Source organism: Phalacrocorax aristotelis, chromosome W (assembly GCF_949628215.1).
Source record: "Phalacrocorax aristotelis chromosome W, bGulAri2.1, whole genome shotgun sequence".
Classification (NCBI taxonomy): Eukaryota; Metazoa; Chordata; class Aves; order Suliformes; family Phalacrocoracidae; genus Phalacrocorax; species Phalacrocorax aristotelis.
In genome coordinates this window covers 2,344,613-2,364,284 of record NC_134310.1, presented here as the reverse complement: position 1 = coordinate 2,364,284, position 19,672 = coordinate 2,344,613, and the positions used below count along the sequence as shown (strand labels likewise).

Here is a 19,672-nt window from a genome sequence, read left to right as displayed (position 1 = left end):
GATTGTTTTAGCAGAGAAATGTTGATGTACAATATCAGCTGTCTTATCAGTCCGGCCCAGGAAACCTGGTGGGTTTCCTGGACAAATAGAGAGAGACTGTAATAAAGAATAGAATGAATAGACGTATGGATGGACATGATACGACGAGGAGGGATCAATACAGCTTTTGTGGAGGAGAGTCCCGCTTCACATGCCTATTAAAGTCCTTTGAAGGAATCATTGAGCACATGGACAAGGAGATCCGGTTGATATCGTTGGCTTGGGTTTCCTAAAGCCTTTTGATAAGATCCCTCACAAAAGGCTCTTGAAGAAGTGCAGTTGCTGCAGCGTAAGGAAAAAGGTCGCTTTGTGATAAGCAACCGATGCACTGGAGAACAAAGGATGGAGAAGGTGTTGGCTTAATTCGGTGGAGGAACGTCGGTGGTGGAGTCGCCCAGCGCTGCGTGCTGGGGTTCACGCCGGCTAGGGCGCAGGATGGAGGGTGAGGAAACAAGGGTTAGCTATTTAGTGCAGCAAAAGTGAAAGCTGATTGCTAAAAACCCTTACAACGTTGAGTCACTGGGAGATAAAAGAGTAAATTAAATTCCGTGCGGTTAAAGTGAGGCAGAGAAAGCATGTGCACCCGCTGCTGTGCCCTGAACTGGCTCCTGCTGCTTAAAGTCCAGAAGCACAGCGGTCTGTTGTGGCAAAAGCACCGCTGTGTGTTGAGATTTATTGGAAAATTAACAGGGTTGAAAAGAAAATTATCACTGCAGCACTACGCAAGCCTGCCGTGCCCCCTCCGCCAAACACGGGAAGGAAGAAAAGGTACAAGAGGAGGTGGCAGGAATGGCTAAGTACATGGAATGGCTTTGGTATCACAGGGACAACGTTCCTTCAGACCTTCCTCCAAGGAGAGAGGTGGCGGAGGTGGGTGTCTGGTCGTGCAGGGATGTCTCAGGAGCCATCAGGGAGGGATGGTTTCAGTTTGGACTATTAGGCTCAGTTTGGACTATTAGGCTGAGAATAGACCTTCTCGCTCCCTGCAGCTGCCTGAGAGGGGCTGGAGTGAGGGGGGGGTTGGTCTCTGCTCCCAAGTCACCAGGGACAGGGCGAGAGGAACCGGCCTCAAGCTGCGCCAGGGGAGGTTTAGGTTGGAGATGAGGGGAAATGTCTTCCCTGCCAGAGGGGTCAGGCCCTGGCACAGGCTGCCCAGAGAGGTGGGGGAGTCACCGTCCCTGGGGGGGTTCAAAGGACGTGCAGCCGTGGCCCTTGGGGCCATGGTTTAGGAGGCCTGGGGGTGTTGGGTTGGGGGGTGGACTTGGTCCTAGAGGACATTTCCAACCTTAATGATTCTATGATTCTAAGATCCCTCATACAATCTAGGCTAGACAAGCAATATTTAGAAAAAATAAGTGATTGGTCTTGGTTAACGGCGTTGCTGCTGACTCTGGCGACTGGCTCAGCAAAAATACTCTTATGTTTTGGGATTGGCAATATATCTATTCCCAAGAGGTTTGTCTTTCTTTACACTGATATGATGAGGGTGCAGTAATGTCTCCGTGAGTGTCAGTGGAACTAAAATGGCACAAAATTGTTAGAACTGCTCCAGTTGGTATTTGCATCCAGTCAAAAAGCTGTGACTTTGGCACTTTGGGCTGAAAAGCAAACTGAGATGCGGTGTCGACTCAACCCCAGAGCTGATATTTCTAGTACTGTAGGTATTCTAATGGCCTGTTGAAATGAAAAGTTCCTGAAAAGGGAGAAAATATACTGGCTAAATCCCTTGGCTATATAGCCATCCGCTGGTAGACAATGTATAGTTTTCTTTATGCCAGTTTGAATCTTTTTAGATTTTATTTGATTTTCTCCTCAAAATAATAACTTAGTTGAACACCTGTTATTAGCAAAACATAGCCTTTTTCTTTTCCTTTGGTTTTTTTTTGTTCATTTTATGTGCTTTATTTCTGTCATTTCTTTGCAAAAAAAAAAAAAAAATCAACAATAATATCTCTTCTTTTACAGAGCATCAAAGTTAGCTGGTTGCCTCCACCGCCAGGTACTCAAAATGGATTTATTACGGGCTATAAAATCCGACATAGAAAGACTACCCGCAGGGGTGAGATTGAAACACTGGAGCCAAACAACCTCTGGTACTTGTTCACAGGTCAGTGTTCACATGGTAGAGCCTTGCAAGGTTTTGATGAATTAAATGCTTTGGGAATAAAATATACTTTCACTTCAAGGGAACATCGATTTCTTTGCTGGCAGGTAGCATTTATTGTGTTGTACAAAGACAGTCTTTATGCTGGTATTTTTAAACCAATATTTTCCTTAATGCTTTTATCATATGTTTGTCTCCTGCATTTTATCATTAATGAATTTGAAGCTGAATTTCTTGTGTCCGATATCTTAAGCCTCTGGTTTTTTAGAGCACTCGGTCAACATCTCCTGTTCTCTCATGGGTGCAAAAATATCGATTTCTCTAGTTTCTTTTCCAAGATTTTCAATGGAAAATATCTCCTCACAGAATTAAAAACTGCAGCAGCAGGTCACAGCAAAACCAAAATCGGAGTGAATGAAAGTACCCAGATGAGTATCGTTAGGGTAACAGTGAATTCTGGTAGGCGAAAAGGAATTTCACCTGGCTTCTCGCATTATGCCCAAGACATAACCGAGAAAGCAGCAAAGCCTCAAGGGAGAAAATTAAACGTTGTCAGAGGTTTGCCCCTGAATTCAGCGTAACCCTGAGTTCACTTCACGTGACCTGCCTTGTGTTTACTTTCGCACGTAGGATGTGCCGTGAGGATCGGCAGTAATTCCGAATTGCGTATTTCAGAATAAACCCGATCATTTTCTGGTTTGGAAGGGAAAGCAATATTTTATTTCAAAATCAAATAAAAACAAAAGCAGAACAGTTTTATGAGGAAGACCTTAAATACTGAAATCTCAACTTGGTCATCTAACGTAGGGTCTTGACCAAAGCCCCTATGGGACGTCTTGCGAGGGCTACGTAACTGATAGCTGCAAAACAACTGCCCTCTGGGGGGAGAGAGCATGTTCGACAGGTTGGAAAGGATCTATTTTCTGGCAGATAAAGTAGAAATAATGACAAAAGCTGCTCCGATGTTGGAGTTGCTGCTGCTCTGGCGGCTTAGAGAAGAAAACCTAGCGATGCAAAGTCCCAGAGTAACGGCACGTACCTCCGTAGCTCCACTGCCACCATCCCTGCAGATCCCACCCCTGCGGAAGTGGAGCAGATTCATCTCTATTGTGGTAGATCCCAGCGTCCTGAGGAAACTCTCTTTCACGTGAATTATTCCGGGCTTGAAGAGCTGCGGCAGCCCTGGGGGGCTGGGGGGCCGCGGGCAGCCCCCAGCCCTCCTGCCAGCCCCACCGCAGCTCACCGCCGTGTAGCCCGAAGTGAAGTGCTTTGATTCACCAAGCTTGGAAAGGCGTATCTTAGAAAGCAATTAAGAAAAATGTCCAGATCTCGTTATTACTGTCTGCGTGCGTATATTGTGAGTGCCGGAGACCGAGCTATGTGGCTCTTCCAAATGGGCGTTTTAAATATTAACATGTAGACACTCTACGTCTTTGCTGCAAGCCTGTTTGGTTGGCAGGTGTTTTATGGGATAATAAGAACATCTGCAATAGCAGAGGAGTTTAGAGTTACAATGCAAGATTTAAATAGCCACTATCAATTTTAGAATAGGCTTCCGTGTCAGCTCAATGTTAAAGTGCTCTTTTTAATTACGAGCGCTCTTTTTTCCGGAGAATGCGTGCAATTAAATGAAACAGGGTTTTCCTGAGCTTTGTGGTCAATATAGACCGAGCAAAAAGATAAACCTACATCCCCACCTCAGGGACTTGGAAGTCTTGTGGCACGTTCGGGAGCGCTGCAGTAATTGTTTTCCGACGGCTTTAGCCACAGAGGAAAAAGTCTATTTCTGAAGTCATACTTATTTCAGAAAACTGGTAAGACTTTATATTTTTCTTGCCTGAACTGCGTGCTCTGAGGTTAATCAGGAGCGCTGGCAAGCAAAACGCCCTTCAGCTGCTAACCTAGTTCCTAGCCTGCAAATTTTATGCATACGGAGAGAGTGCCTGCAGTTCCCCACATGTTAAAAGCGGTGAGCTGGTTTTCTTAAGTGAGCAATCAGTGCCGTAGTTACGTAAAACAGTTTGTCATTTCTCTACTCTTTGGACTTCCATTAATTTTGTATGTAGGAGCGCAACCGATGGGAATTACGACCCAAGCTAGTCCTGGGCCGGTGCAGCCCTCATACAAGTTTAGAAGTCTTTTCTTTCGGTCAGAAATCTTTTCTTTCGGTCAGAAATCTCTCTTCCCACGTGAATAACGCCCTCCCCACCACCACCCCCCGAGCCGTTCCGCTACCCCCGTGCCCGGGCACCCGCTCGGAGGGTGCTGCCCATACGGCGTCCCCACGTACGTGTGCCGTATAGGGCAGACTGCAGAGCAGGCAGAGAGATGCTGCGTGGGGCTGCGGTGCTCTGGGGGAACGCGTTTCTGTGTATTTGCATGTATATTTTCTCTATATATGCGTATATATTTTCTATCTATATTTCTATATATATGCATATATTTTCTACATATATGCATTTCTATATATTTCCTTACACATGGCAAATCCAATGAACTATGACTAGAGGTTTCATTTTACGCAAAGTCTATTGCTAACTCCGATATCGTCATTAATTTGGTTTTTTTTTCATTTTCTTCTTTCTGTATGATTTTTATTTCCCCTTTATTTGTTTATTTTGAAACAGGACTTGAGAAAGGAAGCCAGTACAGTTTCCAGGTGGCTGCCATGACAGTGAACGGGACAGGGCCCCCCTCGGACTGGTACACAGCAGAAACACCCGAGAACGATCTCGATGGTAAATACATCTCTCTTAAAAGCTGTTGTCTCCGAAAACCTTCTAGCGTGTAGCCGAGGGGTGTCACTGCAGTGGCCGCCCAGGCCATGGTTAGGGTGCCCGGGGTCTAAACACCCACCAACGGTTGTTTTCTTACACTCCCGGATCCCATTTGCCTCCGGTTGTGTTTCTCTGTTGTCACCAGGACCAAGGAATCCAAAGCCTTTATTAAAATAAATCTGTGCCAGAATTGAGCTCCTGAGCATCACGGCCATTTGCAATGATACGGTGAAGTGACTCTAACTTCATAAATAAGGAGGGTAATCAATCGAAGAAACAACGAAAACAATGCCAACGATCCTAAGAATTCACCAAGCAAATATTCAAATAGGTCAAATCCTGTTTCCAAGCCTTTTTTTTTTTTTTTTGCAGATGTTAGAAATGCAGGTTGGCAACGAAGCTGAATAATTAGTGAAAGATGACAGGCTGCAGGTACCCACAAACCGTGGGCTGTGTAAATCAGTGCGGATGCTGACACAATAGGGAAGAAAAACACCGAAATGAAAGGGTTAGATAAAATGTCTGGAATATTTGAAGTAGTAAAGGAATAAAAGGAGAGTAATGAAAAAGTCTACCTAAAAAAATTAAACAGTGCAAATCAAATGGAACAAAGAATCTGACAGATGGAAGTCATGGCCAAGCTATAGACAATCCGTGAGAAGCAAACGTGTAGTAGAAAGGAGATGAATAGAAAATAAAAGGAAACTGATGAAAATTGCTATGATTTTTAAAACAAAATAAGTCACCTAACAAGGATCAAAGGCAAACTGGATCAAAGACTAAATAAATAATCAGTTTAAATGCACCACAGTACTTGATGTTGCCTTTCTTTTGACTGCCCGGATTTCCCTGTGATCTCAAAACCAACCCTTGCAAATTGAAGTGTTTCTGCCTTCCCTATGTCCAAACACAATTTTCCAGCGGAGCAGGAGTGACTGCCGTGCATGGCACGCGAAATGGGAGTACCCGGTACCTGCCGTTTCTCACCGAGGCTTTAAAGAAGACACGATGCTTCTGGACACCTCATAACTACACCAACGGATCACAACGTGCCGCGGTGCACGACGATGCCTTACTGATTACGCTTTGGCTGGGCAGCGGTTTGAGAAATGATGTTGTTAAGGTGCAAACAGCTGACTTTTCACCGGCGAGAGCAAAAGCCGTGTTCTGAAGGCGCCGCAGCAGGCAGAAAGGAAGTCGCGCGTTTGAACGCACGCGTTTTGATCGGCGTTTAGTACGCGCGGCGTTCCTTTGAAGGTTTCGTGCCCAAATACACGCGGGCGTGCGAAGACGTTAATCGAGTAATCACGGGGGGCTCACGCTGGAAGTAGGTGTGTGCAAATAAATTCAAGCAAAGCCATTTTTGTCCATGTATTGTATTTACACGCATTTGCATTTGCAGTAGCGATGGATGATCCTCGTGAAGCCGCAGCGGCCTGAAGCTGGGAATGCACCGTGTTGCATCCTAGATGCAAAAGCTCTGATAAACCCTGGGGAAAAATCTACTTATTACTGTAGTGATGCAGAGTCCTGCACAGGTCAGCTAACCCGGGGAAGACTGGAGCACAGGCTGCTAACTGCAGTCCCCTCTCCGCTGCTGCGGCGAGCGCAGTCTCTCTTGCTCGCACTGGAAGCCTGGTTGGCATCAGCAACATGAAGACGAACAGTATCCTGGAGAACGGCGTCAACTCCCAGTGGATATTCATTTTAATTAGTGTGTTTTGTTAAAGTGATTAGAAATCCAAACATAGCTGCTTCTTCAAGGTTCCCTAGAAAGCTCGCGTGCCTTTACTGACAGCTGGGAAGGCTTTAAATATTTATTTTTAGCCTGAAATTTTGCGCTTTAAAAAGGAAAAGAAAAAATAAAATAGAAATTGAAAGCAGTGCTTTCCCCAAAGGGTTTGGTTTTAACAGCTTGAGCAAGGATACAAGAGAACCTCTGATCAACTTTGCAAAGGTATCCTCCAGGAAAATGGGCTTAGGATGCTTGGTTTCTGATTACTGCATTGAACAGATGGAAGCTGTTATACATATTAGATAGTGATATAGTTTAGCTTCAGCTCTAAATTAGTGCTTTAAGAGCATGACAAGCTAGACTGCTCTCATATTGTAATTTATACTGAAAAGCGATGGGGGAATAACGTGAACAAAATGGGATGAGTGAAAACAACACACATCTTCGAATGTCTAAAAAATTGCTGCAGTGACCCAAATGTAAAGCATTTTTCAAGTTCACCAGTGGAATTAGGGACCTTTAAGCAGCGCGAAGCGCAGTATTCCCTGGGTGGAAGATGTGGGTGCTCGAACCGTCACGTAGAAACGCGGCAAAGGACTCGGAGGCACGTGTGGGTAGACCTGGCACCCCAGGAGGAGGTGTCACACCAGGCAGTGACACGGAACTTCAGCTTCCATTTCCTGGGAACCTAACTGTCCGTCAGGGAGGGGAGTAAGAAATGCAGCGTTCAGAAATCTGGTGTCAAGGGCAGATGCACTGAGGAACTCTCCTCCTACGTGCCGGGTGCTGGTCTGTGGGGCTGGCCGACGTCCGCAGCTCGCGCGTCTGAGCACAGCATTTGCTTACAAGTACTCAAAGATTTCCCTCCATGAGAGCAAGTGATAAACTCTTGGTGCAGATAAGGGGGGGGGGGCTCTAAATTTGGCTCATCTGGGACTTAGGATGAAGAAGTCTTTTGGCACTTCACGTAGCAGAACAGGATCTCAGGGTTGCTTCTCCGTAGTTCCGGCCCCGTGGTCAAGGCCAGGAGACGCAAGCGTAAGCGTGTTCATCCAGAACTGCAAGGAAAGAGCCTGACAAAGAAAGCAGGAATATGACATGCATGTTTCAATAAAAGATTTACTCTTGGATATCTGAGTGCTGGGACGCTGAAGATCAGCAGAGCCGTCCAAAGGCTGGATGGGCCAGTTCCCAGAAGAACTGGTGGATTTAGATGTTTCGCTGTGTGTAATGTTTGGCAGGAATCCTTACCGTGGAAAACGTGCTTCGCTGTAAAAAGAACCAAAAAGTATTTTGTTTGAGGGGAAAAATCTGACTTTTAACTTCGTACTTTGGCTTGGGAAATACATGACATCAATTCTAATATTTAGGGCTGTTTCAGAATAAGAAGAATGATTTTTTTTCCGGAACGTGTTGGAAAGTGAAGCTAATTAAAATGTAATTAAAATTGTTTTATACAGAAAGCTGAAGCAAAAAAGTGCCTCTTAAAAAAATAGCCGTGTTTATGAAACTTTAATATTTGAAAAGAAGTTAAAAAATGTTGATTCCCTCCCAGCTTCATTTTAGAGACTGGATTCATAGAAGAGTACAAGTTAAACTGCCTTTTGCTTTCTGAAACAAGAAGTCATGATTTCAGTCTGAAACGCATGAATTATAGCTTAGAATTGTTTGAAATAAAGAATAGGAAATGTTTGAATAAAGTAGTTTTCACCGCAACGGCTGCCGAGAGGTATCTGTACTGAATTGAAATCCCTGTGTTGTGTCAGATGTAGAAATTATCGTTTGAAGGCAATCGGTTCTTTGAATGCTCTGATCTCTTTTGCTGCCTGAGAATTGCTCCTTCTAGGAAGCGCGAGGAATTGCGGTATTGCTACGTGATCCACCTTCTCATTTCAAGGCATTAAATTGTTATTTTGTCTTTGGGGCTTGTAAGAACTGCTTCTGTTGCTTGTTTTTTCAAACAGTGCTGTTCGGGAATAGCTGCTCAAGTAACTTTGGCATCTGCATTAAAACAAAGTTTGGGAGGGGAGTGGGGGAAATGGCACCTTAACGTGACTTACCGTGGCACCGCTGGTGCAATCTGTTTCTTTGTGTGAGTCGCTACTTTTCAGTGAATTTCCTTCAACCTTTAAACAAGACCCATGCTTTGCAATTTTAAGGAGTTGAATGCAAAGGACTTCTAAAGTTGCTGGGTGTTTCAGACTGGTAATGTACCGATCAGGCTTCTCCGAAGGTGCAGCAGGTTTTCAGAGGACTCCAATGCGTTCACAAGAATTCATCTGGAAGCACATAAAAGACCAAGGGCGCATGTCTGGCGCTGCTTATTGAAAAGGGTTAATTCTTCTTTATACTACCTTTTCCAAGGTTTACAGTGGGAATGCTTCACAACTGTGAAGTGTCTTTTGTTGGAGTTTACATCATTTTTTATTACTGGTTTTTTCTACCCTGTCCTTGTTGCCTTCCGTATAAGCTTTCATCTATTATATTGCAAGCCTTTTTATTGGGGAGAAATAGTAACTTGTCTCTTTCTGCTCTCAAAAAGACAAGCTACTGTGCGGCTCCTCTGGAGAGACTTGTGATATGGTAGTTATCGGGTAAACTCAAACAAAAGGCATCTACTCATCTAACCTAAAATTAGGCTTGTAGAAGGCAAATAGACTTCAAGTGATTAATTACTACTTAAAATAATGAATTTTACCTGGGAATACCTGTACATCAAATATCTTACTCTCTTATTCCATTCATGAACCGTTGATGTAGCAGCTTCAAAGCAAGACATGCATGTCCAAGAGTCAAAATTCACTTCTTGTTTTCATGCAAGACAGATTATTGCCAGAATATACTAGTATGTTGCTAGCAAAAGAAAAACATTTTTGTTAAATAATCTGTGAGCAAAAAGACAATCAGCTGTCAGGATCCTGCCGAACTTGCAAATAGACCAAAGAAGACAAAAGTCGTCCAACCGGAAATTCTCTTGCAGGTCACCGTTCGTTTTCCTGCAGCGGTTTAAATGTCTCTTGTAGCATTATGCTACAGCTGGAAAGCACTAGGAGATACTCTGTTTAAAATAGGATGAGGCATGTTGGTGCTCTTGGAAGGGAAGGATGTAGCTCAGAAATGAAATTGCATGTAAGCTCTGCATGTAACTCGGGGGCACCTCGTTGGGGTTTTTTTTTTTCAACAGATATTTTACTCTAAACTCAAACCTTATGAACAGTAGAACTGAATGAATAGAATATTGATTTATATATTTTTTTTAAATCCCAGAATCTCAGGTTCCTGACCAGCCAAGCTCTCTTCATGTCAGGCCCTTGACCACAAGTATCGTCATGAGTTGGACTCCGCCGCTGAACCCAAACATTGTCGTCCGCGGGTACATCATCGGCTACGGCGTCGGCAGCCCCTATGCTGAGACTGTGCGGGTGGACAGTAAACAGCGTTATTATTCCATTGAAAATTTGGGTAAGTAACTGTTTTCATTCATTTAATTTCATGAAAAATGTTCCTCTGAGATGACCCTATTTTTGTAGGTTTATTTTCGGGCTATCACCGGTGCTTCGTTTAAATGTTGCTTTCTTAGGCTGCATTCCATTTTATATTTGGTCTTACCTTCAGAACTCTGGGTACTCTCAAACCTGTCAATTTTCTTTGATCAAATGTTCATTTTGTTCAGTAGATCTTATTAAGTCGTGTGCTCCTAACACCGACTCCCACTTGTACAGAGAGCTGGACCTAAAGACGTTATTCCGCGGGCTGGCCCCCCGTGTTTGAATTTAATGGCAATCACAAAACTCCTATTTTATGTCTGTCAAAATGGTGCCGAGAGAGAGGTGGTTATTCATTATTCATGGCACAGCCTCTGTGACAGTTCATCGAAATTCTGGGCATGGTACGCAGGGACCTGGATCCTTCCAGTGGTGATGGACCGTTCTCTTAGCGCTGGGAAAACAGTTCGAAGTTTAAAGGAAGTCAAAAAGTTTAACGATTTGCTTGTCATTTCTTCTTCAGCACCTTTATTCCAGGTAAAAATGGTAAGTTTTCTGCTTAGTAATCTGGGAATGATCAGATGTTACAGGAAGATTCGTTAACTCGGTACATGAGGGGTGCACAGCTCGGCTAGTTATCTCAATTCTATAGAGCCGAAACTCGCTGCTATCTGGGGACTCTTTGCTTTGGAATTGGTATTTTATAGCACCATGAAACTGCGTCGTCCAACCTTCTTGCTGTTTCCTTGGGGAAACCGGGGGACTAGAATAAACTGGTTTTACTGCTACTTCATCAAACAGCTTCTCTCTATCCAGATGTATATTTCATGATATGGTTATTTGCAAAAAGAGCCATGCAGAAACACTCCCAAATGTTCAGTGGTTTCTACAGAAAAAGGCAGATTTGGTAACGTTTTGTGCAAGCGTGATGTTCCTATGCAAAATGGAGAGATGTCTGACTGGAGTATGGAGGAAATTTTGTGGAATATAAAGATAAGAGCTATTACTAATGAATGTGTGCGTCTAATAACTAATGGTCAGGAATAAATGCAAATAATTCCAAAGGGATTTACATTCTCCCAAGCCTATTTGAAGTTGTTTCATGTCTTTAATGAGTTTTCAGTTTTACTGAAACCACAACGTTCACCACTGTTGACCCAGAAGTACTAGAAAAGAAAATTATATGGACAGAGCTATCTAAGCCGACGTGCTTTGGCAAAAGCGAAGGAGGAGATGCCTCGCAGCGCAATTTTATGGGGCTCCAAATGATCAGCTCTCCCTAAAGGTGCCTCAATTGACAACCGGAGGAATGTCTTGGGTTTTGTGAAGCTTTAGTGTTTGTCTTCCTTCATGTCTTAAATGACCAGTAAATATATTTGCTCATGGGACCTCTGACAGCCACTACCATCAGGTGGAAGGTATTCTAGGAACCACTAGCAGATACAAAAAATATCTAATAGCGTGGTACTTGTGGGAAGCTGATGGTCTGCTTCAGCTATTGGAAATGTTTCTGTGGATTAAAAAGCTTCTCCTCTATTCTTCGCTGTGCCGACAGGCCGAAGTACATAGAAGGTCCAGCAAGTCAGGGAGGATGATTCACTAATATACTTTAATTAGAGAAGTAGCACTTGGACATCTAGAAAATGTCAAGGAACTGTTCTGAGCGCATCAAATAGTCACAAATAATTCAGTCACTCTAATCAGGGTTAGTCTTTTTTGCTGAACATCCTCCAACAGACTGAGATTTCATGAAAGTTATTAATGATTCCAATGGAAAGTATCTTTTCAGTGTAGATTTTTATGGTTTGATTGCAAATATTCAAAATGTGAGCAGTGTGGCTTAACCGTCACTGTCCAGATAAGCTGCATGTGTCTGGTCCCTGCTTGGACAAGGACTTTGGTCACAAATCCTGACGTGAGCATTTTAAAGTCGACTTCTTTGAACATTCCCATATACAACTTTGAAAATCAATTTCCATGAATAATTGCGCTAATTAAATTCTGTCATTTAACTATCCACTGAAAATGAACCCCAGAGGGATGTGACCACGGGCCCAGAGAAAGCCGTTAAAGTATTAGAACAGTTGCCAACGCTTCCTACATTATTCACCTACTTTATTAGGAACCATTACAAAAGAATTGCACAAAATGATGAGACAGAATTCTTTTCCTAATAAAAACACTGTTTTCAATAAGGTTGTGAATCAAAATGTGCTGCTGGCAGGAATAAGGGGAAAAAATATTTCCTAGATATTACGCAGACTCATCCCACCTGTTGTAAAATTTCCTATTGAAGCTCTGCAACAAGGGGTATACACTATCTTAAAAGTAATATGCAAAAGCAACAATGAGGTCTGATACCTAAATAAATGATGAACTTCAGTTAGTTTTCTCTCCCCTCCGAAGACCTCATCCCTTTTGATCATCATGGCTTTCAGCGATTGCTTCCTCTTGGCTCCCCAGCTCCCCTTTGTCTCGTTAGACAGAGACTGCGGAGAGGTCACCCCGCTTCGCCTCAATCCAGCCTGTGATGTACGTAGCTGAAAAATTGAGTTTCTGCAGCTTGCCGAGTTTCGCTGCAGTGCTGCTTTTTATTTCCCCTTTGTATGCTATTTTGAAGCACACTGCAAGCCTATGTATCATTTCCATTCTAGAGCGGTAGAAATGTTCATTAAAGAGCAATCAGATTTGTTTGACATCAGCTGCCATTCAGAAATCCTGCCTGATTCTCATTTACAGTCGCCGTTTTCACACCCAGATACCCAAACCCAATAATCCAGGTCCACGTCAGGCATTGTTTTATTGCTATAGGTGCTGTAGGCCTGAGAGGAATGGCGGTGAAGTACTCCTCTATTAAAACTTGTGCTGTAGCGGGTAGAACAGGGGTGTGAAACACCCTGACACCATATGTGTGCGCATACATGCGTTACTGAACTTTTTCCCGGGAACAATGTTCTTCTTTCTGGGTTCAGACCTGCACAAAAGCACCTCCTGGATGTCTTTCCAAAGACCTTACAGTCGGGAGATTGAGAAAAGGGATGCGCCTGAGTGTTGAAAGCGGGAGCTAACAGCCTCCAGGCTGGCCCATGGGCTTTATTCCCTTCCCAGAATCAGCAAGACAGTTGCCCTGGAAATTCCTGCCTTCGGAATCCCCCTTTGTCTGGCGGTTCCTGCCGTAGATGTGCGATAGGGTTGCTGTAGCAATTCCGGCTTGTTGGATGTTGTTCCTCGTGGTGATATCTATGCAGGTTTTGTTCCTCCCGGTCATTGCTGGCCACCTGCACACACACCCTAGGAATGCACGTGGTTGGGTACGACTGTTACACAGGTCTGGAAAGACGGTAATTTATTGCAGTTTGTATTTTTACGTGAAACTCTGTAATTCTAAAATCTAATCCTAAATTGCTTCCTATTACTACAAAGTGAATCATAGAATCATTATTAAGGTTGGAAAAGACCTTTAGGATTGTCAAGTCCAACCATCAACCCAACGCTACCTTGTCTCCTAAAGTCGAGGCAGAGTCAGAAACAAAACGTAGCGCGTGCTTTAGGCTCAGGACTGATTACCATCTCTGCAGCCAGGTCATAGAGAAGATGGTAGCTTTACTTATGGTCGTGGTATGTCAGTGAAACCTTTGCGACAGGACAGAACTAATGACAAACTCTCTGACCTACACTCCAGAGAGTTTATTTATTTCACCCAACTTCAGATGTTTGACTGGGTCACCTGAGTTTGAGCCATATCAGCCCATGTTCTTTCTCTAGTCCATCAAGCAGGAAAAGACAATGGCAAGGATAGGTCAGCCCATTCAACTGCTCCACCATCTGCTTTTTTCTCCCTGTTGACCATGGTGGATGTCCGTAACGGTAACTTAGCCATGGTGTGCGTTGTTACGCGTCAGGATTTGCCATTCGAGAGCGAATTATGAAAGTCCAAACGTCTCTGCACCTTCAGTCTGCTGCTAATGATCAACTAAAAATGCTTTCTGTGTAGTACGTACTGGTTTTGGATGGGAGTCAGATATCGACGTCTCTTTAGAAATCCTATTAGACACGTCACTGCACCTTCGTATTCTTAAATACTTTTAAAACTCTGCTTGAAAGTACAAGGCTTGGAAGCGACGGAGGATGTCCTTAAGCAGATCAGCCCTAGGGGAAGGGTAGAGACCTACACGCTCACAGAGTGACCTGCTTTTTCATTCCTTCCCTCTCGGTAATGCAAAGGTGACACCAATATGCACAAGTCATACGGCAGCTTTGCATCACTTTTCAGGTACTTAATTGATTAGTTCCTTCAAGCAAAACTTTTTAAATGCCTGAATCAGCCTGCGCCCAAGCCGCTACCGCACTTGTCTGAGTAGTACACTTCAGCTGCTGAATAAATCACTTCAAAAACCTGAAGAAAAGTACTCAGTCCTTCATAACAGTGATTGAGAACTTCATTCTGTACGATGATCATCCTGAATGCAACTATATGGAGGTAACACTTGTACTCTAGAGTGAATTAAAATAGAGTGATTTTCTCATGACTGAGTGGTCCCATTGCCTTGGAGACACTCTCCACAGGTGCAGAAGAATATAAGAATATCCAGAGACTTCAGCTTTGTCAGTGAAGAATTTGTTGTATTTTCTTTCTGCAGCATATGAAAGATATCTGATGTCAGTCTCATAAATTTCAGGAGCAAGCATCGCCTGCTCTCATTCAACCTTTTCTGTGACAGCAAAATCAGTGCTTGACTGACTCACCAATGAATATTTCTAACAAGGAGACTGACTTTTAGTGAGCCACTTCATTTTCTTTCTTTTCTTTTTTAATATATTTTTTAATTCTTTGCTTCTGTTTATAAATGGCAAGGTTATTGGCTGATTAATGGTGGTTTTAACAATGCTGGAAGATTCACAGATGCCAATTCTGATCTTTTGCGCATAAGAAGTAATGATTTCTGTACTGATCTGACCCAGAAGGCGTTAAGCATGGTAATGAACCGACTGGGCTTATCTCCATGGAGCTTTGTATTAAAGCTTACTCATGAAATAGACGTTTAAAGGAAAGGGGAAGATGCATGCCAAGGAGATTTCCCTTTACCGATTCTGCAGACATAAACCCCAAAATATCAGAAATACCATGCTAGCTGTCAGAATTTGCATAAAACTTTCAGTAGATCATAAAACTGTATTTTTAATTGACGTATTGGAAAACCGGAACATGGTAAATTCGTCAAGTGTCTTCCAATATGTCAACGACATTATTATGTCATCCTGGGATATTTTGATAAGTCAATCCAGAATATTTTAATAACTTATTGGAATAAGAGAAAGAGGTAGGAGGCTGACAAGAAAAGGGTGGTGGGCTGGGCGTCAGGAGGCGCAGAGGATGACCATTAGCCTCCCGTTGCTGCACGCTGTGGCCTTGGCCTTTGCTCTACGTTAGTGACATCCCAACAGCAAAAAGGCTTTAAAAAAAGCATTCGAATAGGGACAGCAGAATAATTGTGCCGCGGATGACGGGGTGTTTGCGCCGCGTGAGAGAAAGCAGAGAGGTGAAGGTGTGAAAACCTGAGACTCAGTTTTAAGCTGATCAGAAAAAGGAATTCATAGAATCACAGGAAGGTTTGGGTGGGAAGGGACCTTCAGAGGCCATCTGGTCCAACCCCTCTGCCATGAGCGGGGACTTCTTCAGCTAGAGCAGGTTGCTCAGAGCCCCGTCCAGCCTGGCCTTGAGTGTGTCCAGGGATGGGGCATTCCTCTGGCATTCATAATAATACTTCCGCCGCCCTAAGTTTTTCCCTAAAAAAATATGTATAAAAATAACTATTTTACAGATATTCAAACCATTTAAAGGCTAAATACGATAGGAAAACTCTACCGAATTCCAGAGTCTTACAGAAACATGGACTTTTTTCTTCAGACTCCATCCCGTCCTTCCCCCTTACATATGTGAGACCAGAAGAACAAGGTGTAATTTTAGAAAGTTATTAAGTACAGTTGCCTTTTTGTGCCCTAAGAAAAAGCTACATTCATCTCCTGAGCGTGTAGGCATTCGTATGCGCGCTCTTGAAAGAGTTGATTGGGAAGCTGGAGTGCACCCCTTGAAATATTATTTCCAAGCCTCTTTTTAACTCGAACCTTTGATCCTCCTGGCCCAGCAATGAAAGCAAAGTGTGTAACATGCAGCGAGATCTAGCAAAGACTTTTCAAAGTTACTCCCTCTCCTCCCATCAAGCCTGAAGCTACCCACAGCTGAAAATTTTAAGCTCTGAAGAGGAAATCTAATGGATGCGAACAATTTCTGCTTAATTAGTAGTTTGGAGAATTCGAGCTATTGTATGAATAATAAGAACGTATTAACAACTCACACCGGTAAGTTATTTTCTAGTGCTGGAGGGGGGTGGATGGTCTCCCCTGGTTTATCCGGCCCGACATAAGGGGCTCTATAGGACACGGCGAGAGATTGGCAGCCGGGGCGCTTTTGTCTTTGCACACCTTGACGCAGGTGTGACTGTTCAGGTGATGCCCGAGTGTTTTGGAGGGCACAAATGTCAAACTTTACGGATCCCTGTGTTATTCAAGGAATAAAACTTTAAAAAAAAAAAAAAACCCAACAATTACAGGTGACAAGAAATGAATATAAAGCTTTTAGATCTGAATTTATATTTTAACAAACATACCAGTAGGAATAAAAAGGGTTCCATCAAAATCACCTTCATCTTAACTGCGGATCAGATTAAATTTGATCCTTATGCATAGACGAGGCAAAAAAGCATTTTGTTTTATTGCAAAGGGAGAGAAAGAAGGTTCTTCATTTTCTTTAATCTTTGCAGATGACAGTTGTGGATTATAACAAAACACATGAAAGGGAACCAAAAAGCTTTTTAATGTAGTTTTGGGTTGTTTTCTTCCCTTTGCATTTTTAATACAAAATGGAGCAGTGAAAATCAAACAAAAATATGTTAAATTTTATACATCTCACTGTTTCCCTCACGGATCACATTAAAGCACAACACTAACAAGTAAAGGCACTTTGAGACTCCAGGGACTGTTCATTGTCTTTCTTGCCTTTGAACGCTGACTGTCATTTAAAGAGTGCTGCCATTTCTGCAAATACTTCATGCAACAATTTTCTTTCATTTCTCCCTGACTTTGCTTTGCTTATGGAGTACAGAGAAATCGCTCACAAGCCAGGGTCGCTTAGATCCACGTGTGATTTACATTCCGGACAGATCTTGCATAACACCCCCAAATCAGATATCGTGTGGATTTTAAGAGCATCCTCACGTGAAAGGGAATTTTAGCTTGCCGAAGTGCCTACGGGTAGGAATCGGCTCACACGCTTCACTCCAGCTGACTTTCTGTAAGACGTTTTAGTTTGTTTACGCCTCAATTCTCCAGCTGTAAAAAACAGCTAAGCAGGCTTCCCCGACAAAATGTTTAGGAGCTATTGACAACAGATGGAACAGAAGAGCTGAGTATTTCTCTTCTTCGTGGGTAAAGAACAGAATGCCTAAGAGTAACTCTTAATCCCAAATTATGATATAATACAGATAGCCAAGATTTTCTTTATATTCATTCATCAACAAAAATAAAAATGGAAGCTTTATTGCAAGGCTTAACTTTCAGGGAAAAGGACGGGCGTGACATCGTGCTTTGCCTGCTCGAGTGTTACTGGTATCTCAGCTGCGGACGCCAAGGAGATCAAAACAGCTAAGAGACCCGGGCTTACAGATGCGCATTTGCTTGGATGGAAGACTTACTTTTTTGCAAAAGAAAACACAACCTCTCCTCATGGAGCAAATTTCATTGTTATTTTTTTGTGTACGAGTGCCTGAAGAAAACTTGCCCACACACAGGTTAACCCTACTGGTACATTAATGGCGCTTCCTCTGATGACGGAAAGCGTCTTGAGTCACGGCTGTTCATTTTTTATTCATTTGTCCATATGTCTTACACTTCATTTTCTGCTACGCTACTTTACTCTTCCTGAGTTTGGCTGCATCCGTAACATCAATAACAAATGTATGGGATACGCGTAGGGATTTTTTGTTGTTGTTTCGCATCCCTCCCGACACGGAGTGCACTGAGCTTGCGATGCACCACGGGAGTTGTAAAGGTTCACATCTCCGCAGGAGACAAGACCTATTTCTAAGCATGCTCAAAATTACAGCCTTCCCTTAAAAAAACAAAAGCCCTGCACGCTTTGTTATAACGCACCCAGGACAGAGCTCACAAGAGAAATCAGCAAGCAGGCGTAATATAGGATGAGATGACATCTGAAAAACAACTGTAAATATGGATTTGCTGTTCATCTCCTGAACTGCATTAAAATAAAAGCACTTAACAGATTCTCATTATAAATTCTCTTTGCTCCGTTAAACACCTTCCCTAGTGTTTTAGTAGTTAAATGTCTCCAGAATCAGCCTGAGTACCTATAAATACACGGGCACCCCCAGAATAGCGAGGCACATCATTGTCATCCAGCTGCAGGAACCTGCTTTGATGCCATGACCTTCACCGGTCCCACCCCAGGGTCACCTCCTCCCTGCGGTGCATGGCGCGCCCACCCAAAGGCACCATGGCTCCAGGGTAGGTCTATGTTGACTTCTCGGGAGGATTCACTGAGAGATGTCTTGCCAAGACACGGCCTGTGAGAAGATAAGGAGGTCTAGTTGCTGAAGGATGCTGCTGGAGCTCACGCTGCAGCAGCAAAGTCCCAGGTATTGCCACCTAACCAGATATTGGGACGGTGGCCGGAGGCCTAGTTTATCATCCAAAGAGCCAGGACATGCCCTCAACCGTTGTAACAGATTCAACGGTGAGTTTGGATTAAAAATTACAGGTTAGATTGTATTTGTTTGAAAGGTAGATGTGTAGGACCCCCCTCTGTCCCTCGTTCCTCACATCTCCGTGAAGCAGATGGGCAGAACTAGGCTCCTCGGGGACAATTTTCAATTAACTTTAGGACCTATATTAAGCATGTCTGCCTATTAACATATGTTTACTCTTTGTGCTGCAGTAGTGCCCAGAGGTTCGAGATGAGATTGGGGTTTCGTTGTCTAGTTAATATAGAAACATACTGGAAGACTCTACTTCAAAGAGCTCCTAGGCAAAAGCTAAAGGAAATGGGCGGGGGGGGAAGTTAATACCGTAGGGACTGACTGAAGACAGACAAAAACCAGTGATTTGGCCATTTCTTGAGAAGTTTGTGACATACTACGGATGTGAACAAGTGAAACGAGTTTCCACTGTTCTCTATATTCACTCTCCAAACATGTTTTGTTCCAAAGAGGGCTTCAACACTTGGCGATTTTCCTAGGACAGAAGTTTCAGATTTGGATGCTTCAGTCAGAAATCTACATTACCCTTCCGGATCCTAAACAGAAGGAATAGATTTTCAGGAGATGCTAGTACTCCTGATGCTTAAAAAACATGTTATTTAGCTGACTTTGTTTAAACACCGGCTGAAACCTTTTGGCGCGGAAAAAATGTGCCAGATTTCCAAAACTTACATTTTGGGCTTTCCATTCACAAAGACATT

The 19,672-nt window shown here is 43.3% G+C and overlaps 1 protein-coding gene across 1 annotated transcript in view; it reads left to right on the top strand.

The window, feature by feature from the left end:
• The window catches only part of DCC (DCC netrin 1 receptor), a 608,612-nt gene that overhangs the window by 504,008 nt on the left and 84,932 nt on the right, over window positions 1–19,672 (top strand). The window contains exons 13-15 of the mRNA XM_075077076.1: window positions 2,005–2,146; window positions 4,771–4,881; window positions 9,923–10,117. Coding sequence (XP_074933177.1) covers window positions 2,005–2,146; window positions 4,771–4,881; window positions 9,923–10,117 — 448 coding nt within the window. The remainder of the gene's footprint in view (window positions 1–2,004; window positions 2,147–4,770; window positions 4,882–9,922; window positions 10,118–19,672) is intronic.